Source organism: Haemaphysalis longicornis, unplaced genomic scaffold (assembly GCF_048455015.1).
Source record: "Haemaphysalis longicornis isolate Haplotype H1 unplaced genomic scaffold, Haemaphysalis longicornis Haplotype H1 scaffold_3, whole genome shotgun sequence".
In the NCBI taxonomy this organism is placed as follows: domain Eukaryota; kingdom Metazoa; phylum Arthropoda; class Arachnida; order Ixodida; family Ixodidae; genus Haemaphysalis; species Haemaphysalis longicornis.
This window is the reverse complement of record NW_027526335.1, coordinates 198,651,485-198,675,129: the sequence shown is the minus strand read 5'-3', so window position 1 is coordinate 198,675,129 and position 23,645 is coordinate 198,651,485. Positions and strand designations below refer to the sequence as shown.

Sequence of the window (23,645 nt, the reverse complement as noted above, 5' to 3'; positions counted from 1 at the left end):
GAATGCCTGTCTGTGCACCTCTAAAAAAGGCAGTGTTTTGAAAGTTGAAACTCTTAAACCTTATTTTCACTCCAATGAACGTAAAAACACAGAACAAAAATAATCGTGACGTGTACATTTGTAATACAGTAATGGCTCGTGGAGGATTCGAAGCTTCCGTGTAAACCGCCTTGCGAAGACAAAGGAGCGACCATTAAGCAGTGAAAAATAACTGCGAACTGGCCGTCCCTTTTCTATTGTGCCCGTTCGTTTCGTGCTGGAGTTTGTAACTAACTCCAAATTTAGCCAACCTGGTCAGCTTTCGCGTACTTTTGTGTATATCAGGGCCGATAAAAACAATGGCCCATTGACGTAAAGTCATGCTTTCTGTATTCCACAAGGTGATTTCATAGATTGCCTAATATTCGGGATAATGAATCTTGTTTTACGGGCTGAATACTCAGCGAATAATATTGTTGGCGGGATATCCCGGAATCTTCACAAAATATTTTCGAATCGAAGCGAAAAGTGTGTGACTTCCAAGCGAAATTGAGTTTGGGATATTTGAAGGAGATTCCAGCAAATGGTACAAAGCATGCCCGTGCTGTGTTCTTTATCGAAGTCTTTTTCATGTATAGGGAGGCGAAGCTAAAGTTTGCCGGGCGAGGGAATCGCTGCCCTCTCCCCTCCGGGGGAGTACCCGGCGGCGGCCGCCGCTTTGGCACGTGCGTTTTCCGCTGCGCGCGTGCTGCATTTTTCGCGTTAGGAAGAGGGCTGGGTAAATTTTTTTTTTACTTATTAGACCATACGCGTCAGCACGTGTCCAGCAAGTTCTGTTTAAACCTCGAGTTCTTACTCAGTTCATTTTTGTCGACGCTTGTCTTGTCGTCTGCTACAGACGCGCCGCCTGCTTCAAGCCGCTCGACCGGCAGACTGCCCCGACGATTTTAAAGGGGGAAACGCGTTTTTCGGCGGTCGTCGGTTGCTTTTTTCTTCTGCAAGGCGACAGCTGTTCAGCTTGTAACAGCGTACTTTTCTCTTGTTTGTTACTCCCTTCGCATGCTCGCGCTTCGGGCATCCGGACTTTCTGGACTGCAGAAACACTGAGGCTTGGAAGAAATGTAAGAAAAACGTGATTGATTATGGTTATAGGTTATTTCTTACTCTTGAAACAATCAGCTGCATCTTATAAAAACGCATTAGAAAGGCACACGCTAATGAAGGGGTGCGCTGACAGCGCCGCATTTCCACTTTACTTGTCCTTGAAGAACTTTTTGTTCGCAATGTTTGTCACCCACTTGGAGTACAAGTATGGGTTAGCGTGAAAGTTCGCCGAAACAACAGAACAGCTTGTGGCGTATAACTTTTAATTACTATAATATACAGAATTTGGTGTATACCTCTTTTAATTACCAGTATTTCTAATTGTGGGAAAAAAGCGAACAACGCAGCAATCCTGTCCAGAACACAATGACAAGACGGACCAGAGCTACTACAGCCAGGTAAATCGCTAGAAAATATTTTTTTTTTCACCCATGCAAAATGTCAACCTATTGTGTTATATATTGACGATATCGAACGCCACCGGCTAAACAACTCCGAAGTTCATTTGTTATAGCGGAAAACAATTATTGGCAGCATGCATTAAAAAAAGGGTAGAGGGGAGGACTCGTTAGAACACTAGTTCGCATTTTCAAAGCCGGGTAATGTAAACTGAAAGCACACAGATACAAACAAAAATATGTCAACCTATTTCACCTTTCGAACCGCAGTGATCCATGCTTACCGTCTATCCTTTTGGTGCGCTTTCGCGGGGAATATGCAGAATTTAACGAATGGATCCTCTTCTTTCGCCTTGTTACTGTCGTGGCAGTTGACCATGCAACAATAAGGGGGGTTTGCTTCGCTTTCAGTTTCATCTTTTTGTTTCGGGCTAGTGGGGAGTGTTCCCGCCGCTCTTTGTACGTGCTGGCTTAAGTAGCTCGCGCAGCCGGCGGTTGCTTTGTTCACATTCGTGAGTAGGAGGCTGGATGCCTCAGGCGGTGTGGGAGACAGCGCGAGCTGCGCGTGCACTTGCCAGACGCGGAGGAGCGGGCCGGGGGGCGTTTCCTTAGGGCGCTGAAAAGCCGTTCACCAAACGCAGTCGTTTCGCGATGACTGAGGTGGTTAGACCAGCCAAGGGTCACCCACAAGAGCACTCTTTATCCCTAGAAACCGCCGGGGCGCTCGGCCGCTGGAGCGGCGCGTAGCAGACGACGCGTCTCTAGCAGACGACAAGACAAGCACCGGCAAAAAATGAACCCAGTAGCTACTCTAGGTGTAAACCGAACTTGCTGCACACGTGGTAATGTGTATGCTTTCATAAGTCGAAAGAAAATTTTACCCAGCCCTCTTCCTAGCGCGAGAAATGCAGCACGCGCGCAGCGAAAAAAGTACGTGCCGAATAGGCGGCCGTCCCGGCGTACTCCCCCTCCGGGGAGAGTGCAGCGCCACTCGGCGATCGTTCCGGAGCCTATAAAACAAGCTCAGCAAAAGATATAAATGAGTTTATTTTGAGCTGATATGATGGTTGTACGGTAAGTTAAATTACTTAAATGCTAGAACTGGGTTGATGCTTTGGTTGTATTTCAATATTTTATTCCGCAACAATATTTCTTACTGTTGTCTTTCGTAACTATTTCTCATATTACTCTAGTGGTATACTGAACTTATCCAAGTTCCCTAGAGCAACAACAAAATGAACAGCACAGGTCTCCAGTGTCATTGTATCAGCAGCTTCTTGCTTAATGTAGGCTATAATATGTTCCACGCGACTTTTTTCCGTAATCCACGAAGCTTTTTTACTAACCCTAAGTGCGATCCTTAGCATGCTTCTTTCCATAGCCCGTCTGGTAGGTATGAGTTTCTTTACCAAGTTTCTGCCCCATACGTCATTAGCAGAAGAATGGGCGCATTAACGGAAGCATTATACACTGTCTATAAATATCTAAGTCACCTGAGCACATGGACAAGAATGAAGTGATCTAGAAATTTGGTTATGCTGGTAAATATCCCGCTGGCTATGCGCCAATCATGGTCATCATCATAGATTTACCGTGCGAGTAAAGGGATAATCCCCGTAACGGGCAGCCATAGCTTCGGTCTCGCTTCTGTCGTTCTTCCATTAACATTTCGGTGCCGTTAAGCCCGGGAGAATGAGCAGGTGTGGCGAAGGAGACCACCGACGTCCCCTTCGGCTTGAGGTTTGTAGAGCCCTCTGATTTGACTGCCGTTGACCGCCGTTGCCCCGCCCTCAGCCGGAGGTCGCCATGGCTGACCCTGACGGCCCACCTACGACCGACTGGAACCTTCAACAGGACGCAGATACACACCGTCACGTACAGGGTACCACGCTTGGGATCAACGGTACGTCCCCCGAGTACCAAGCTGGTGATGACCTGAACGCCCTGCGTTCGTTGAGGAAGGCTCGGCGCGCTTCTGTAACGAGGCTGCTAAAGGCAGCGACTGAGTTCCGGCAAGTTCCCTCACCGTCTGCGTTGGACTTGGAGTTGGCTGTCAACGAGCTCGAACAGAAGGAAGCCCAACTCAATGAGTTGAACGTTATGGTAGGTGAGCTGCTGCAGGGAGACGCGCTAGAACACAATTGCTACGACAGTTTGCACTACCAGGAAAAGATATGCGGGACCCTCAGTCGGCTGCGATCGACTTTGAACGATCTACGGGCAGCTGGCATTAAGTTTACCGGAAAGGAAACTTCACCCCGTCCACATGACCCCTCACACGTCGACTTCGCCAGTTGCCCTGCCGATGCTTCAGGTTTCAACTTTGAACGGTTAGCCATAAGGGTGCAAGGGGTTCCGGGGCCGTGTCAAGACAACGGACAACAGCCACGTTCCAGATGTTGACGGCGTGGGAGCCAGCACTAAGGTAGCGTCGAGCATTTCAGCGGAAAACAACTGGAAAAACGTGAAGCTACGACAGCCCAACACAAGGACAACTCAGCTACTTCCTCCCAAGTAGACGAAGGAACGCGTGAAGTGAAAGACGCGAACGAAAGAATCGAGCCACCACCGTGTGAGTTTGAGTTCGAGTACATCTTTGTTCCCAACTTCATAAAGGGTGAAGCGTAGCCGAACCTTCGTGAAAGCCGGATAGCCCACATTGCAGACGTAGTCCGGGAATTTTCACCCAAAGGAAAGTTTGTGTCCTTCCGTATACCTGTAGCCAGAAAGGCTGAACCGTCTTTGCAGACTACTTCTCGTCATTCGGCGGAGACAGGCAGGCCTGGTGAAGAAGCAGGAGAACCATATTCTGAGCTAAAACCTACGACGAAAGTGCGCTCCTCAGGAACGGGACTTGCACAAAAGAAAACCCAAGAGAGTAACAAAACTGTTCTAAGAAGACCTCTCTACACCAAGGCATTCCAGGTTGCATGTCATAATATTCAGGGCAACGCAGCAAGACTGAAGGATAGGAGGTCTTTCGGGAAGCAGGACGCAGAGCTGGTTGTCGTCCACGTCACCAAGTAGGCGCTTGGCTATCCTCAAAGCGGCAAGACGGCGCAAGCATTGCTGGAGACGTAAAGGGACAGCGTTTGCCGGCAGCTGTACAAGGAAGGAGCTTCTGGACCAAAAGGTTGGATTGTGGACCTGTTGTTTACTCACCATGAACTATCTGGGAGGATGGTGAAATCCCAGCCGGGTGTTCGCCGTGCAACAGTGCCAAGTTTCAGTGTTGTGAAGCTCTGAAGAACCAGATTCGCTTGTTCAAGCTGCGGCGGAGTACGCAGATGTTCAAGAAGTGTCAAAGCGAGGAATCAGCCCGTAGTGACTAGAGCCCGCATGACGCTCAAGCTTTCCTATTAGCTCTGGGACACTCTACGCGTAGATTATCCGAAAATACAAGCACTAGAGGGCCATGTTGAAATTTGGCCGATACGCGGTCGTGGTTCTAGCTGGAGAAGCTGTCGACTGGCGAGCAAGTACGGCATGCTGTAGCGCGCTTCTACAGCGGCAGACACGAACGTTGCACGCGCTGGAGGATGCTAAATCTCCCACTGGCTATGCGCCAGTCATGATCATCATCGTGAATTTACTGTGTAAGAAAAGTGATCGTGCCCGCTACGGGCATCCATGGCTTCGGTCTCGCTTCTGTCGTTCTTCCGTTAACGTATGCTTTTAAAACCTGGAAAGGCCTCTCTAACGTATTTACTGGCGTTGGGGATACAACTCACCGTTTGAAACCTTCTCGCCGGGGCTCCTGTTTTAGTGCTCGCTATGCAACAGTTTTGTATTTAAATAATATCCACCGCAAATAGGCACACGCAAGCATGGAGCGCTATTTTTGAAACCCAGATCCGCTGATCTCACAGACTGGTGCCCAAAATGTGTTTGTAATATTTCATATCTAGCCTTTCAGACCACACAATTTCGTTTAGTCAAGGGCACTCCATACCTACCTTAGCCTAGGAATTCCGTGGTGACAGCATATGACACTTCCGGACAGGGCGTTGAGACCACTTTGACAATAGCTACAAATTCAGTTTGTTTTTAACAAGCCTCGGAACTCCAAGAAATCAGTGCTCCATACAGTGGCAAGTATGTTTGATCCTCTCGGAATGATTGCACCATTCACAGTTCAAGCCAAGATATTATTTCAAGAGCTATGGAAGCGGGATGTCTCTTGGGATTAGGATCTTCCACTTGACATCGGAGCGCAATGTCGACGTTGGCGATCGGACCTCCAGGAGCTTGGCAGCGTTAAAATACGTCGCTGTGTACATTTATCCCCGGAGACTACGGTAGCTCAACTGCACATAATTTGTGACATGCGCCCAAAGACATACGCAGCATGCGCGCATTTAAGGCTTGAAGACAACAGAAAGTGTGTAGCAACAGAACTGGTGATGGCCAAGTCAAGTGTCGCTCCGATGAAGACGTTGACATTGCCGCGACTCGAGCTTCTTGGCGCCATCCTCGGGGCCCGTATGCCAAACTTCTTGGAAGCATCTCTTGCCAAAGTATGGTGCCACGTCGAAACTATATTTTGGACAGACTCCCGCATCACTCTGCATTGGAGGCAAAACACAGCGCAAAGAAGCGGTACAGAAGACGAGAAAGAGACAAACATGGGCGCTGACTAAGCACTGAATAAATTTTACTGCGCGCAGGCAATATAAGAAGATCCAGAAAGAACACTTAAACAGGGTACATTAAAGATTGTAGAAATGCTATTTACTTGGGCAACAAGTCGACAGACGGGCAATGAGTAGATATAGCTCGTGTTTGAGCATTGTCCTTGAGCATGTCCTTGAGCGCTATGGTTACAGAGAACACGCGAGATCGTTGAAGCTTTTTCTATGAACGAGCGAGCGGGCGCATGCGTCCGAAAACCGTTTGTCGACTTGTTGACCAAAGCGATAGCATTTCTACAATCATAACTGTATCTTGTTTTAGTGTTCTTTCTCGATTTTGTTATATTGCCTACAAGCAAAAAAATTTATTCAGTTGTTAGTCAGCGCCCGTGTTTGTCTCTTTCTCGTCTTCCGTGCCGTTTCTTTGCGCTGTTTTTTTGCCTTTACTATGAACCAACGAGCCCGACTTAACACTCTGCATTAGAGTACGTGTAGTCAATCACAATCAAAAGAATTTGTCAAAAATTGAGTTACTCAAATGCAAACATTTACGGCTAGGACACAGTGTCGGTATTATCCCGGAAATTGCAATCCTTCTGATCATCTCACTCGCGCAGTGTCATTGGACATTCTGAAAACCGATGAGCGATGATGCCATGGACCCATTTGGTTACTGAAAGAGCCGACACATTGGCCTACGGAATAGTCAGAAATTGGGTTGAAAGGCGTAGAGGAAGAAAGGGAGATATGTGTGCAAATCGGATTTGTGAGGACTGTGAATCTCATCCTGGAGTTGGCGCGGTATACCAACCTGTTGCGTATTCTCCGAACCACCGATTGGATTCTGCGATTCATCAGAAATTGTAGAAATGTCGCCAACCGGATATCTAGATCCATCTGAGCGGAACAGATGAAGTACGTGGAAGTTTACTGGATCCGCGTTGTTCAACAACAGAGTTACGGTGAGGAACTCGAGCGGCTCCGGAATCAAGCTCTTCTCGACTGCCGATCAAGCATTCGGATTCTCAGTCCTTTCCTTCACTCAGAAGAATTGATGCGTGTACGAAGCAGGCTAGAGTTCTCTCAAGAAGAGGAAGTCAAGCACCCTCTCTTACTGCCACCTTCTCACTTGAGGTGGCAGTAAGAGAGGGTGCTTGACATCGGAGCGCAATTTCGACGTTGGCGATCGGACCTCCAGGAGCTTGGCAGCGTTAAAATACGTCGCTGGGTACATTTATCCTCGGAGACTACGGTAGCTCAACTGCACATAATTTGTGACATGTGCCCAAAGACATACGCAGCATTCGCGCATTTAAGGCTTGAAGACAACAGAAAGTGCGTAGAAACAGAACTGGTGATGGCCAAGTCAAGTGTCGCCCCAATGAAGACGTTGACATTGCCGCGACTAGAGCTTCTTGGCGCCGTCCTCGGGGCCCGTATGCCAAACTTTTTGGAAACATTTCTTGCCAAAGTATGGTGCCACGTCGAAACTATATTTTGGACAGACTCCCGCATCACTCTGCATTGGAGGCAAAACACAGCGCCAAGAAGCGGTACGGAAGACGAGAAAGAGACAAACATGGGCGCTGACTAACAACTGAATAGATTTCGCGCCCGCGTGCTAGGGCCATCGCGTGGAAAAAAAGCGGGAATCTTGTCGCGACGGCGCGCGGAAGAGACCGACGAAGACGAGAAAAAAGGAAGATTTTCGGTCGCCATGTTAAAACTACTTATGCCCGGTACTTACACTAAATACAGTCCGCTTTTTTTGCTTTCCGTTCACCTTTGAGATTCTTCAACACATGGTGCTATAAACAAGCTTTAGATGAATATACAATAATATCTATTTGTGGTGTTCAATTTAAAATTTTGATTTAGGAAGTGGTCCCGAATTGAGTGTAGTAATACTGGCTTCGAAATTGGTGCCTTTTGAAGATCTCCACGCAACAAATGGTCAGAACTTAGTTTTTAAGGTTATAGCCTTTTTTTCGGCTACTTAACCGCAAAAAGTTTGGTCGGTCTGTCCTTCTGTAAGTATTTCTTTATTTTTTTGTTTTCCTTTCTCTCTTTCTCTATATTTTCTTCCTTTGCTTTTTTCTTTGATTCGTTTCTCGGTCATACCCTCGATTCAGGCGCTCGTCCAAAAGCAATTCGCAACTACTAAACCTGGTCGCTCAGCTCCTACTTGTCAACGTTGCTCAGCGGAAAGAAAACGGAATGCATGTTCAAGTCAAACTTCAATACCTAACTGATACTAGCACTGTTCATTTAAATAAAAATTAACGCTTGCTGAACTTTTACGATAGGAAACCCACAAACACTCCTCACTGTGACAAACAATATTGTGACTTTAAAATACAAAACTAGATCGCGCTAAAGCCCGGAACTCCGGGATCGGACGACAAGCGAAGCAGTAACCAAAGGTGCCCACCGATAGCACGCCAGCATGCACACGCGGGGAAACTTGAATTGAGCAGAGCTCTATAGCGTCTATCACGGAATTGAGACTAGAAGGTGACAGCGTGAGTGGTAGTTTGGGAACAGAGGAGACACAGTTACGTGGCAGGGGCGGGAGACGACTGTCGTCATCCGACGACGTTTATAGCAAAGCCAGATGGTACGGGGCAATTTTTGTAGCGCAAGCTACAGCAGGCTAACTCCGGCAGCCGTTGCGGGGTGACCCCTTTTGCCCTTGAGCGTTAGAAGTCAAACCACACCCCCTCCTACAAGCGCCCTGCATGGAGCACGCTGCTCCGTAGCAGGGCAGAGATAGGTGAGGAGGAAAAGGAGACGTGCGATGGGCGGGGCGGAGGAAGGCGAGGATGCCGCCACCGCAACGACAAGCGCGCGCCACGAGGGAAGGCCACCTGCGGAGCAGAACCGTGTGTGATAGAGGAAGGGGTCCCTCGTGCAGCGGTGAGGATTAAGCAATGCCCCGAGGCGAAAAAGAGGAAAAACGCAACTGCTGAGTACAGCTTCGCTACCTTCAAGTCTTACGCATTAGTGCGCGCTTCCTTCATTTTTTTAGTGACTTTCAGATGATGCACTTAGATAGCTACCCGTTCGGAGCTTATACAGGCCTGAAAGTCCTGTGCGGCCATTTTTCTTACAATCCTTCGAAAAATGGCGCTCAAAATACGGTATTTTCTTCTGAACATGTTTTAAACTTGACGTTAATAATTAAGTCACTACTTTATATTTATTTATTATTTATTTATTATACCTCAAAGGCCCCGTTAAGGGCGTTACATGAGGGGGTAAACAAGTCACTGAAGGATGATTTGTGCGATGGCTTCTTTAAAATGAGTGATGCAGGAGTGGTGCACGGCGTCAGAAGGCAGATCATTCCAGTCCCTAGATGTTTGAAGAAAAAATGAAGAATGGTGTGCGGCAGTATGCGCACGAGCAGGATAAACAGCTTTCGAATGGCTTAGTCGACATGAAAGGCGATGAGCAGGACTGAAAGCCTGGTTTAGGTGTATGGAATGATAAAAGCGATGAAAAAGGCATAGTCTGTGAAATTTGCGCCGCGACACTAGGTCAGCAAGATTAGCTCGAGATTTGAGTTCGGTTACGCTGGTTAGATAGGAGTAATCTGAGTAAATAAATCTGGCTGCACGGTTCTGGATCGATTCAAGTGTGTTAGTAAGAGTGATTTGATGGGGATCCAAAACGGCACATGCGTATTCCAGTTTTGGGCGGACAAGTGTTAGATAAGTGAGAAGTTTAACGGAAGGCGGAGCGAGTCGCAAGTTTCTTCGAAGATAGCCAAGTACACGGTTAGCGTCATTGATAATATTCATGACATGGGATGACCAGGTGAGATTTGAAGTTATGGTAATGCCAAGGTATTTACATGAACTAACTGGTGTAATTTCCGAATTAAATATAGAGTATTTAGCGGGTGAGTAAGCCGGGCGACGGTGAATGGACAGGACACATGTTTTCTGAATATTAAGAGACATTAGCCACTTTTCGCACCATGACTGCACCAGAGAAATCTGATTGTAAGGTGGCGGAGTCGTTAGTACTGCGGATAGGACGGTAAATTACACAGTCGTCGGCGAAAAGGCGGATGTTAGAAGATATGTTATTAGGCAGGTCATTAATGTAGATTAGGAAAAGTAGAGGGCCAAGAACAGTACCTTGAGGTACGCCTGAAGACACAGTGGAAAGAGAGGAACAATGGTTAATAGCATAAACGAACTGTTGGCGGTTAGTTAAGAACTCGCATATCCAATTAATTACCAATATATACGTAGCGTTAGAAATGTGCATATGAGCTAAAGTATGATTTCACAGAGTTTTGCCAGAATTTTTTTATGTATATTCTAATGTAGAAGTAAACCTCAAAGTAAATCGCGAGAACGAAATTGAAAAGTTCATTCTGTCTTCCTGCAAATTTTTCCCTGCTCCTCTGTTGCGCATTTTTAGTCGCAAAATTTGATAAAGCAACGCGCCTACAAACACTAGGACTTTAACAGTAACTTGCTTGAATATTATGCTTCACCATCCTAAAGGCGCTTCGCGGAAACAGCGCGCATGCGCATTGCGAGGTAAAGGAGAGTACACATCTCGTCGCGCGCCTCGCGTCATCAGGCGGCAGCGCGTCGTCTGCTACTTGCGAGCTGCCGCCACTTGAGTACGGTCGATGTTGCCAGTGGCCGCCGTGGACAGCAACACTAAATACTTCAGCACGAAAAAGAAGTTAAGATTTTTGTTACACGCAAACAAAACGGTTGATGCAGAGAAGCAAGAACCCGTCGCGGTATTTTTCTACGGCGCGCACAGGCATTCCGCTGCTATGAAGATCGCTAGCACTAGCCGTTAATGCGAGCTCCGAGAGAGGTTGCAGCCACGTATAGGCGTAGCAAACACTTCAATCAACCAGGTTGAAGTAACTACAGCGCAGTTCCTCGAATGTTCATTTGGAAGCAAATAAAAAGCATACCTAAAGCAGTCGTTTCTGGCTCAAGTGCACCATGAGTTGTCCTAATAGTTTCTGTAACTCACGTATGGAACGACGACCGGGCCTACGATTTGCTGCTAGCGTAGACTCTGTAGCTTAACCTGAGATTTGAAATTGCGCCACGAAATTTATTGTATTCTACCCGCCGAAGTAGGTGCGCGCTGCACGTGGGCCGGATGTTTGCACCAGACTTCTTGCGGGATATCGCCTGCGGCAGTAGGTCTGCTGTGTTACTATAGAGCGCTGGTGCTTACCCCTGGGACATATAAACAGTGTAATACCACTTAGACCTGAAGCTATGCGATAAATGTAAGAATTATTCTGAGCTGCCATGGCGCCCCAGTCAACAAACGTCGTGGATTAGAGGGAAAAGCGTTCAGGTCGGCTTCACTCCACTGACGCCCATACGAGGAAGTTGAGTGCGAGTTTTGCCAGAAAACCAAGAACGGGACGCTACCATATTGTCGGGGTTGTTCCCCGATAGTAGGCCTTGAAATAAAAATTCTTTGAAATGAACAAGCTAGCTTCCCCATAATGGTTCCACCTAGGGGGGGGGGGGGGGGGGGGGGGGAGGGGGATTCATTGCACAACTCCCTATCGCAGGTTAGCTAGCTTCTCCAGTTTAAGAAGGCTCCTAATCAACGTGCAGTAAAGCTAGTTATGCCGCGAGCCATAGCTAGCAGATCACAGAAAGCACACAAACTAAGAAGCAAACTCAGAGCTACTGTTATTGGCAACATTGCACGAAACGCACGAAGATGCAAACCAAAAAAATAAGGAACAGAAGATTCGCAAGGCCGAGGCTTACTTTTTTCTTTCAAACGAGTTTCGTAATGAACGGAGATTCACTCTTATTTACGTCCACACAGATGGAAGTTCTGTATATTCCGACGCCCGCTGCAGACAATGCGCGTGGTGGGCGCGTATCATCAAGCTGGTCGAGCATTGATTACATTCCACAGCTTGCCGGGACGGCTCTTGCTAGAGATCTTCACGGCTGCAGAATGCCGGTGTGGGTCGTAGAAAAAGCCCCCGATTCGTTCTTGCTACTCCACATCAACCGTTTGTTAGCACTTGAAAGAAATCTGCGAACTATTTTCCAGTGCTGCAGTATTTATTTTTGCTGTTCACGGCGGCCACTGGCAAAGTCTACTGCTTTTATAAGCGGCGGCAGCTGGCAGTTAGCAGACGACGCGCTGCCCCCTGATTACGCGATGCGCGCGACGAGTTCTCTACTCTACTTACCCCCGCAACGCGCATGCGCGCTGTTTCCGCGAAGTGCCATTAGGATGCTCTAGTAGTAGTAGCTCGCGCCACGCGCTCCCTTGTTCCCACTAAGTGTGACCGCCATGCACTGCACCACCTATCACGCAATTTAGTTCCGTAACTTTCCCCCTTAAATTATTTCTATGGAATGCAAAGCTATAGCTGAGTATTAAGTGATGCCACTACACTGTGTCGAGGGGATAGAATTAAGGCCACTTTACACCATTGCATATTTGCTTGAAAAATTGTAGCCGCCATAAAGCCACACTAATTGCACAGAACGACTGTTCAGTATTCCTGCCACGCGAGATGGGCCTTTCCAGACTTCCTTAAGAATATTTTATTTCCGTTTCTGCATTCAGCAACGGCATGGGCTTTTACAGGTGCTTTATGAGGCCACACTTATAAAATATATAAATACGCTACACTTTGCCCATCCTGACCTTAACTAAACCCTCAAAGGCGGATAAAAACGACGGTACGTCAATGCGTCAGCCACGTACGCATGGAAAGAAATCGCAGCTGCTACACTAAGGGGCCCTGTATTCTGGTATCTGTATTCAACTCCTGCCTTCTGTACCCAAAACGCTGTTGTGGTCCTTGTCGCAGGTCACAGCGGCTTCCGTGCAGCTCGTGGATGGCCAGACGAAGCTACTGCTGCACCAGTGGCAGCCGCCCAGTGGCCAGAAAATTAACGTGGCTGCATGCAACCAGGCGCAGGTCGTGTGTGCCATCCGCAGTGAAATCTTCTGCCTAGACATTGGAGATGGCACGCTCGCTCAAATCAGGTGCGCCAAAACGCCATCACCGACACTTCAACCTTCCTGCCCTTCCCGGCAATGACCCATGGAAGACCTGTCATGCTGCCATTGAGAGGTCGTAATGTTTTCCCGTGAAAGAAGCTCTTTTGAGGCTCGCTGTGATCGTTTGATGGGTGGAAGGCATGCTATGTGGATAGCTCGGTGGGGTGGGGGGGGAGGGAGAATTTTTTGTCCGGCTCTGTAACAAAACGACGGAAACTCATCCCGACTTCCCCTCACTCCTTCACTCACTTCTGCCTTCCGTATAGTGTAACAGCCATGAATGTGCTGTTCCGGGGGGCCCCAAACTGCTCTGAAAAAGGAACGCTACAGTTGTACTAACGCGACGTTGTGGAAACCAAGCAAGAAGAAAAAACGAAGTGTATGGTTCCGACTTCCTAGCAAAATACATTTTAACAAAAGGGCAGTCAGGCCAGAAAAAATGCCGGAAATAATCATTTCTCATTTCTTCCTCAAGCGAGAATATTAAGGAAAAAACTCTACAATGAGTGAATAAATAGTCAGGGCTGCTAAGTTTATCAGTGGATAGTTGGTCACTGCCAGCCATCAGTGCACTTAAAACGCATTGTATCTACCCTCAAAATCTATACACACTTTGCACAGCTGTGTGATTGAACTTTTTGCCCCAGCCATGTGGTGCTGGAGAACGAAGTGGCTTGCCTAGACATCACTCCACTGACCGTGGGGGCCGAGAGGTCATCGCTTTGTGCCGTGGGCCTGTGGACGGACATCTCCATCCGCCTCCTCAGCATGCCGTCTCTGGAGCAGCTATGGAAGGAGAACATCGGAGGAGGTAAGGCTAAGAGCCCCAGTGCGTACTCAGAGACCACAGCTGGTTCGGCAGCATATGCGTGTGGACCAGAATGGCCAGACATCAGCCCTTAGCACGTTCCTTGGCTGCTTGTAGCACAACTGGAATAAGCGGAAACGGGAGTGCGGAAAACTGTAGCAATGCAATAAACATCTTTTGCGGCTTTGCAAGTTTGAAACCGGATACATTGTTCGTATGTAAATAGGGTACAAAATCCAAGGTTGCAGGTCTAAATTCAATGATGATTAGGTCTGCGTGGTGCTTGTGCTCACAGCGAAAATTTATTTTGTTATGCAAGAACGCAACGCAAGGCTCACTTGGGGAAAACGTAAAGCTTTGACCAAGCCTTCGCTAGATGAACATAAGCATCGCATAACAAGTAGGTCGACATGAGTGCCAAATATCCGGCTATAAACAAAAGTGTGGGAAGCTGTGCAAGCAAACAACTGTCACGCAGAGAGGAGCGTGACTGAATCACCTTCTCAAGCCGATGAAAGAACTTTTGTAATTGCAGTTTCTGACGTACCAAAATAGTAACAAAATAACGTTTTGTCGGTTTGGTAGGGATTAAAAGAACTCTCAAGTACCTCTAAGTGGGATAAATTATGAATAAAAATTGGGCTCTGAGGGAACATACAAACATGGGCTGTGATTGACAACCACATGCTTGTACTCGATGTTGTGGCTAAGCTGCTCCCGCTTTACAGGAACGGTAATGGGGGGGGGAGGGGGGGGAATGCCGTAAGTAGGAAAAGAAAGGCGGTGTAGAAAAAGCACAGGCGAAAAAAATTGAAAACTGGCGTTGGTGTGGGAAATAAATCTAGGCCAGAATATCGTACCAGCCATTCGAAGCTTACATCAACTTCGTGGCCGACGTTTCCGCACAGCAGCAATAAAGCGCACACAAACCGTTTTATGCCCCCGCTGTAGTCTTGTCTTTTTTTGTCTGGGGCGAAATTTGTGTTCCCGGGGTCCGTAACTATGCATGCTTGTTTCTCCAGAAGAGTTGTTAACTGTGCCCTTCAACTTGCAGTTTTTAATAGTCGGTTTCTTACCAGCACCCGCCGCACATTTAACATTTTAAGTGTGATCATGAATGGCTTAGGCATAGAAGAGGAGCGATATAAAGTTATCTGTAATAGACAACACTTATTTGTTTTGTATTCTAAGTGCACTTAAACACTACTGTGCGCTCCGTAAGTACTCTATGGTTCACTGCGGCGCTGTAAGGTATCCAGTACTATGTAAACACAAGTTGTGGGAGGTGAAAAAAGAAGCCGAATTCCGCAGCACGACAAGGAATGATTGCGCAGATATAAACACACAGGATGAAAATTATACAAGGCGTATTTCATGCCAAGTTATTAATTTGAAGACAGTAGAATATAGCAGAAAATCGCAAATATCCATGTGAATCTTGATGGTAAGAACCACTTGCGGGTAGTTTCCGTCATGCGGGGGTGGTATTTAAGTGTTGGTGCCCTACCCAACGCCCTAATGTACATGCACGTAGGAAAGAAGTGCACATTGACACTCTGGAGTATGTGGTAAGGGTGTTTCTCGTCCTATGTATCCCGTTGTTCACACAATTTCTTCTACTTATGTCACCCCCCCTCCCTCAAATATAATCGGGACTTCACTGTCTGCACCCAATTGCGAAGCTCGTGTTGCTCAGCTAGGTCATAATATAATTACTCATGTCTGACTTGTTGTACGTTTTATTCTGGCTGCATAGTTTCCATTTTTGCCCGCATTTTGTTACATTCCTTACTACTATATAAAATACATACTTGTGCAACGTTGGTCTCTTCGCGCAAAAAAAACAAGGCTGAAAGGGGAATATTAGCACTAAAAAACTTTTTTTTTAATACAGACTTTTTAATACATTCGCATCACCACGTTATTGCATAAAATGAAGCATTCTTGCTGATCCTTCGTCGTTATTATTTCGCCGCAATCCTACGTTCACTAGCACTCCGAGAGAAATACATTTGGAGCTTTGAAGTCGTGAAACAACATCAAATAAAAAGCACAAAAATCAGTTGTAAGGGAACATAGACCGCTCAGGTGATATAACGAAAAGAAAGTAATCTAGGAATTCGCTAAACCATAATAGTTTCGGGCCTCACAATTGCGAATGCCGTGCACTCCTTCAAATCGTGCAACCTATTACGTGCTGTAGTAGACCGAAGCGATCTAAGCTTTTTAGCTTTAAACACGGATGAGAAAACAACCAACGAAGAGGTAGAACGAGATATACGATGGTCGCGTTTGGAAGCTTCCCAGCCAGAGTTACTCAAGGGGCGCCTCACCTTTGTTTTCGCGGAACATCCCCTGAATATCTCAAACACGAAATTCCCTTTTTAAAGCGAAAGCTTTCTTAGTAGAACTGATGGCGTCCTGTCAAAAAACGAAAACACTTCCCAGTAGACCGGGTGGTCGACCAAAAAGCTGTGATAACATCTGTGTGCGCACGGCGTGTGCGTGAAACATGGGTTCCATTGGGTGAAAAGTGTTACTTCAAAACCGCTGGATAAGTTTATAGATAAGACAATGCGCACATTCATCATGAAGAAGGAATACAATAATGCACCTTTATGTTTTAAATCACGTATCGGTATACATTGAGATCGTTCGTAGACGTGTTCACTTAGAGCGCAAAAATCGCCGAATAGCCTGGTTTTCCGTTGCCTAATTGGGTCCCTAAATGTTTGACAATGAATTGGGCGCACTTTCCTTGGATTGCATAAAGAATTCGCGCTTCTATCTACATTGTTTCGGAAGGTAAGGTACAATTTTCTAGAGACGTTTGTCTGTCTGTACCGAGAGGCCGGCCGAGCTGTCGAAGCTCACTGCCGTGGAAAAGTGGCTACCCAAGTCGTGACACCATTTAATAATCACTCGTGATCATAAACATGGCTTGGGGCACTATAGAATAAAAGGGAAAGTCTTTACGCTCCCCTGAACGTTCAAAACGCGGCACCTACGTTCCCCACAAGGTCATTTTTTTGCACTGTTCGGAGGAAATCAAAATTTTTACAAAACGCATTTCATTTTTTCAATTGATTTTATCCTGTTTTTAGGTTGGTACCTAATGTAGTGTTTGCTTCGGTCTTCGTCCTTAATTGGTACACCCAACAGCTTCGATGGTCATCAACTTCTGTCGGACCGGCGGGTGCCTCAGCTTCTTTGCTATAGTTCTAAGATTACCATTTTTCCACAGGAAACAAACAAACGACAAGCCCTTTTCACGGGAACGATGGGAGCAAGCACTGCGAAAGCACATTATAGCGACTTTATCCATTTCAGAGTGAAGCAGCCTCCTCGGTGCTAGGATGTTGCGCTGTCGAGGACACTCTGTCCATGGAGAAACCATACATACTACTACCTGCAAATTAGATAACTAGTAATTTTACAATTTTTATTATTACATTTGAAGTGAGAAAATATTTTATGACGAAATATTTCTTTAAAGGGGCTTGGTTGCGTCGTTCTTGGACGGGTTATTGCAAAAAAACACGGCCGCATCAGTATCACATCACTCTCTGTAAATATTCGTTTACCACAACACATATGCTGACTTCAATGCCCTGCTTGATGAAGCGGTTACTGTAAATATTTCCACTCCGCCATGTAGCACTTTGTTTCTGCATATAATAATAGACAGTTGTGAAATAACATACGCAGCCGTACGCAAACACTTAGCGAACGCTATTTCTTTGCGTCGTTCGCACTGCGGAAGCGCCGTACGAGAGGCCGCTTCTGCGTTTAGCGGACGGAAGATGCGCGGGTGCTATTTCAGCAAAATAACCTGCGTACGCGAGGCCGCTTCCGTTTCCAACATGGCGGCCAATAGCGCGACAGCCATTCATGGTTCCACTCTTCTGTGGAAGATAATTTCCTTTTGGGGGACCAAGTTCTCTGCACATCTGTTGTTAAATTCTTCGAGTGGTTAGTACGTCGCCCTAGCCCAGCCCTCTAGCGTCGTGACATCGCTGAACGTCCGACCAAAACTTTCTGGTCAGGCTAGTGACCGATGCTGTAGGTGTGTGTGTGTGTGGGTGGGTATGTTCGTGTGGGCGTGTGTGTGTGGGTGTGTGTGCGTGTGTGCGGGTCTGCGGGTGTGTGTGCGTGTGTGTGTGCGTGTGTGTGTGCGAATATGTGTGTTCGCGTGTGCTTCTGCGCGTGTGTGCGTGTGTGTGTGGGTGTGCGTGTGTGCGTGTGTGCGTGTCTGCGTGTGGGTGTGTGAGGGTGTTGGTGTGTGCGTGTGTGTGTGCGTGTGTGCGTGTGTGCTTACGTGTGTGTGTATGTGCGTGTGTGTGGGTGGGTGGGTGGGTTGGTGGGTGGGTGTGTGTGCGTGTGCGTGAGTGTGTATGGGTGTGTGGGCGTGTCCGTGTGTGCGTGTGTGTGTGAGCGTGTGTGCGTGTGCGGGGGTAGGTGTGTGCGTGTGTGCGCGTGTGCGTATGCGTGTCTGTGTGTGGATGTGTGTGTGTGTGGGTGTTGGTGTGTGTGCGTGTGTGTGTGCGTGTGTGCTTGCGTGTGTGTGTGCGTGCGTGTGTGTGTGCGTGTGTGTGCGTGGGTGTGGGTTTGTGCGTGTGTGTGCGTGTGTGCGTGTGTGTGCGTGTGTGCGCGCGTGTGTGGGTGTGTGTGCGTGTGTGCCCGGGTGTGTGTGTGTGGGTGGGTGTGCATGTGTGTGGGTGTGTGTGTGCGCGTGTGCATGTGTGTGGGTGTGTGTGTGCGTGTGTGTGTGAGCGCGTGTGTGTGTGTGGGGGGGGGGTGCGTGGGTGTGTGTGCGTGAGTGCGTGGGTGTGCGTGTGCGCATGTTTGCATGTGTGCGTGTGGGTGTGTGGGTGTGTGTGGGGTGTGCGTGTGTGTGCGTGTGCGTGAGTGCGTGCATGTGTGCGTGTGCGTGTGTGCGTGTGTGGGTGGGTTTGTGTGTGTGTTGTGTGTGCGTGTGTGTGTGCGTGTGTGTGTGCGTGTGTGCGCGTGTCTGTGCGTGTGTGCGCGTGTGTGGGTGTGTATGTGCGTGTGTGCGTGCGTGTGTGTGTGCGCGTGTGTGTGTGTGCGTGTGCGTGTGTGGGTGCGTGTGTGCGTTGTGTATGCGTGTGTGTGTGTGCGTGTGTGCGTGCATACGTGAATGTGTGCGTGTGTGTTTGTGTGTGTGCGGGCACGCGCGCGCGCGGTTGTGCATGTGCGTGCGCGGAGTTTTAGTAGTTATAGAGTTTTAGTAATCTTTAGGTTCAGTATCAGTTAGTAATCTGCCTTTTTAGTAATCTTTTAGTAATCTGCCAGGTTCAGTTTAGATTTCTGAACCTGGCAACGTTTAACGCGCGAACCTTATCTAGCGAAGCGATCTCGAGGTGTTGTTCGAGGAATTAGAGGGCATTAAATGGGATGTCATAGTGCTTAGCGAGGTTAGGAGACCAAGCGAAGCCTTTACGGTGCTGAAAAATGGACACGTCTTATGTTACCGTGGCCTATAGGATAGAAGAGAACTGGGGGTGGGATTTCAGGTCAATAAAAGCATAGCTGGCAACATAGAAGAATACTATAGCATTAACGAAAGGGCAGCAGGTCTTGTAATTAGGCTCAATAAGAAGTACAACCTCAAGGGGGTGGAGGGCTACGGGCCCACATCCAGCCACGACGACGAAGCAGTGGAACGCTTCTATGAAGAAGTGGAATCAGTAATGGCTAAAGTAAAAACACAGGTAGTTATGGGGGACTTCAATGCTAAAGTAGGCAAGAATCAGGCTGGAGACAAGGCAGTTGGTAACTATGGTCTGGGCTGTAGAAATATCAGGGGGGACGTACTAGTTGAGTTTGCAGAACAGAATACCCTACGCATAATGAATACCTTCTTCTGTAAACGGGACAGTCGGGAGTAGACCTGGAGGAGCCCAAATGGGGAGCACAAAATTGAAATAGACTTTATATTATGCGATAACCCTGGTGTCGTGCAGGATGTGGAAATACTCGGAAGGGTAAGGTGCAGTGACCACCGGATGGTAAGATCTCGAATTAGGCTGGATTTGAGGAGGGACCGCAACAAGCTAGTACGAAAGAAGCCGATAAATGAGCTAACAGTAAGACGTAAAGTAGAATTCAGGATAGCGCTGCAGAACCGATATCCAGCTCTTAACGAGGAAGCCGAGCTTACGACACAGGAAGCCAGCGACAACCTTACACGTATTATCACGGAGTGTGCAGTAGAAGTCGGGGGCACTATGGCAAGACAGGATACTGGCAAACTTTCACAGGCGACGAAATATCTAATTAGCAAACGGCAAACCATGACAATCTCTACCGCAGCTGACAGAATGGAACTAGCGGAGCTTTCGAAGTTAATCAATAAACGTAAGACAGCTGACATATGGAAGTATAATATGGAGAGGATCGAATACGCCGTAAAGAACGGAGGTAGCCTGAAAGCTGTGAAGAGGCGTCTTGGCGTGGGGAAAAATCAGATGTATACACTTAAAGATAAGCAAGGCAGTGTCATCACAAATAGGGATAAAATAGTCACAGTGGCCGAGGAGTTCTACAGGGATCTGTACAGTAGCCGGGACATCCAAGATAATGCCGAACGAGACAGTAGCTCAGAGGAGATAGACATCCCACCAGTAACAACCGAAGAAGTAAGGAAGGCTTTGAAAGAATTGAAAGGGGGCAAAGCACCTGGTGCGGATCAGATAACAGCAGACCTCTTGAAGGATGGCGGAGAAATTCTACTTGAAAAACTGGCAAACCTGTATACGCAATGCCTAATGACCGCAATGGTACCGGAATTTGGGAAGAACGCGAACATCATCCTAATTCATAAGAAAGGCGACATAAAGCACTTGAAAAACTACAGGCCGATCAGCTTACTGTCAGTCGTCTACAAGGCACTTACAAAGGTAATCGCTTACAGAATTTTTGCAACATTAGATTTCAGTCAACCTAGATTACAAGCAGGGTTCCGTAAAGGTTATTCAACAATGGACCATATCTACACGATCAATCAGGTGATAGAGAAGTGCGCTGAGTATACTGAACCCCTATATATAGCCTTCATAGATTATGAGAAAGCATTTGACTCGGTCGAAACCCTAGCAGTCATTCAGCCATTACGGAACCAGGGGGTAGATGAGCATTATGTAGGAATACTATAGGATATCTACAATGGGTCCACAGATACCCTCATCCTCCATAAGGAGAGCAGTAAAATACCTATAAGGAAGGGTGTCAGACAAGGAGACACAATCTCTCCGATGTTATTCGCAGCATGTTTGCAAGAAGTATTCAGAACGTTGGATTGGGAACAGGTGGGAGTAAGGGTTAATGGAGAATACCTCAGTAACCTCAGATTTGCTGATGAGATTGCCTTGATAAGTAACTCGGGGGTCGAATTGCAAATCATGCTTTCCGCACTGGACGAACGCAGTAGAACCGTGGGCCTGAAAATAATATGCAGAAAACTGAAGCAGTGATCAATAACCTCGGGAGAGCACAGCGGTTTGAGATAGGTGGCGAGGCAGTGGAAGTGGTAAGCGAATATATCTACATAGGCCAAGTTGTGACCCCCGATCCCAACCATGAGACAGATATAATTAGAAGGATCAGAATGGGGCGGGGTGCATATGGCAGGCATCCCCAGATAATAAATAGCAGCCTACCATTGTTGCTGAAGAAGAAAGTGTATGACAGCTGCATCTTACCGGTACTCACATACGGGGCACAAACTTGGAGGCTCACTAAGAGGGTTCAACTTAAATTGAGAACGACTCAGCGGGCAATGGAGCGTAAAATGATAGGGTTAACATTCAGGGACAAGAAGAGAGCGGAGTGGGTCAAGGAACAAACACGTGTTAAGGACATATTAGTAGAGATTAAGAACAAGAAATGGACGTGGGCAGGGCAGGTACTGCGAAGGCTAGATAACCGCTGGTCATAAGGGTAACAGAGTTGATCCCTAGAGAAGGCGAGCGTTGCAGGGGGCGGCGGAAAGTTAGATGGGCAGATGAGATTAAGAAGTTTGCGGGGATAAATTGGTCGCAGTTGGCACAGGACCGAGGTAATAGGAGAATAATGGGAGAGGCCTTTGCCCTGCAGTGGGCGTAGAATGGCTGATGATAATGATGATGAGTAGAGGCGCTCTACTAAAACTCCCCTCGCGCTGTTTACGTAGCGTGACGCAAATGTTTAGCGTTTAGCGTACGCAAAGGCAACAAACGCTGCACCGAAACTTTCTTAAGAATAAAGACCCACCGTGTTGTCACCCTGCTCCGTTTTACAATGACGCCGTTTTTTGTGATCGACCCAGTCTTTCCAAGTTTTCAGCCGCCCAACTCGAATGCCATGTTGGAGCTCTAGACAGTTAAAAAATTCTTCGGGGCACGTAAGTCTTCTTACGTGCAGTGAAGGGGAAAAGCTTAGTTATATTTATAACTCATCGTATTTGAGTCTCTCTCTTTGGTTTCATCCATTTGCCCTTTTGCCCGAGCTACGTCGACTGAGTTCTTTTCTGGTACACAGTTGTTGCGTCTCTTGTTTTTTTGTCCCACGGCGCAAATAACTTCACCAAGCATACTAGCACGCGCACAGATTCCCTAGAATCATGGTTCCGCGTAGGTTGTGTGCACCTGTTTTACTCACGGGCCATCAAGTCTAGTGGTCATGCGGAGCGCATCATTCTAGAAATTTTGCGTTTTACGTAAAACAATTTACGTTTAGAATTCTCAGTTTTGCGAATTTTGTAAGTGTTGTGCACAGGAGCCCTCCAAACTCCGGATTAAAGATCTTCGAAGTGGGCACGTGCTACGAAGAAACAAGCAACTAAAACCAAAACGCTAAACAAGAACAACTTTTGTTCCACTGCTTGCAACGTGCTGGGGCGGCCCAGTTCGCATTGTATCGAGCTGCTGGTGTGGAGGCCGGGGTTAAAATACTGCTGGATCACACTTGTTTGTTGTTTATTTGGCCTTTGCAGCGACGGCCATTTTCTTCACTGCACAACAGCAACGACGCTTTTAACAGCGGAGCGGTTGTAGGCTGAGCCTTGCCCGTCTGCTGGAGGTGGTGCGTCCCGGTGGGGTGAAAGCAGGTTCCCCGTCCTGCCGGCGGCTTCGCAGAACCCGGTTCTCAGACCCACCGATAGAGGGCGCAGTGCTGTCGCAGACGCAGCTTCTCTCTCTCCCGCTCGGGGAGGGAGCGTCCTGCCGCTGATGTTTAGCTGCCGATTTTTTTGCGCGAACCCTACAATTTTCGCGCCGACCGCGCTGCCGTATTCGGCAAAGCGCCCTTTCACTTTCTAATAAGCACAAGAGAACCAGAGCCCCGCTGTTTCAGCAGATTTGACACTGGGTGGAGCTAGAGTTCCTCTATATAGCTCCCACAGGGAGCTAAGAGTTGCGCGAACACCGGCCATCTTGTTATCCGGATAGCTGCGGGAAAGCCGCCCGTCGCGAGTGTAGGAGCCTCGCCGCCACGCTTCCGACGGCGGCCGACGCGCGGTGGGGGCGCTTCGGTCGGCGGCGCCTTTACGGCGCCTACGCTGCATTCCTGCGATGTCGCTCACGCTGCTGCTGCAGCTGTTCCTGGGCGGGACGTGGTGCCGCCCGCGTCGGTGTGTGCGCCGCAGCCGTAGTGGGGGCTTCTCTGCGGGGCATAGATAACCGGAGTGGT

The 23,645-nt window shown here is 47.8% G+C and overlaps 1 protein-coding gene across 1 annotated transcript in view; it reads left to right on the top strand.

The window, feature by feature from the left end:
* LOC144173646 (DNA damage-binding protein 1-like) overlaps positions 1 to 23,645 on the top strand; it is a 113,094-nt gene that overhangs the window by 50,619 nt on the left and 38,830 nt on the right. The window contains exons 9-10 of the mRNA XM_077701981.1: positions 12,957 to 13,135; positions 13,798 to 13,961. Of these exons, the coding sequence (XP_077558107.1) occupies positions 12,957 to 13,135; positions 13,798 to 13,961 (343 nt within the window). The remainder of the gene's footprint in view (positions 1 to 12,956; positions 13,136 to 13,797; positions 13,962 to 23,645) is intronic.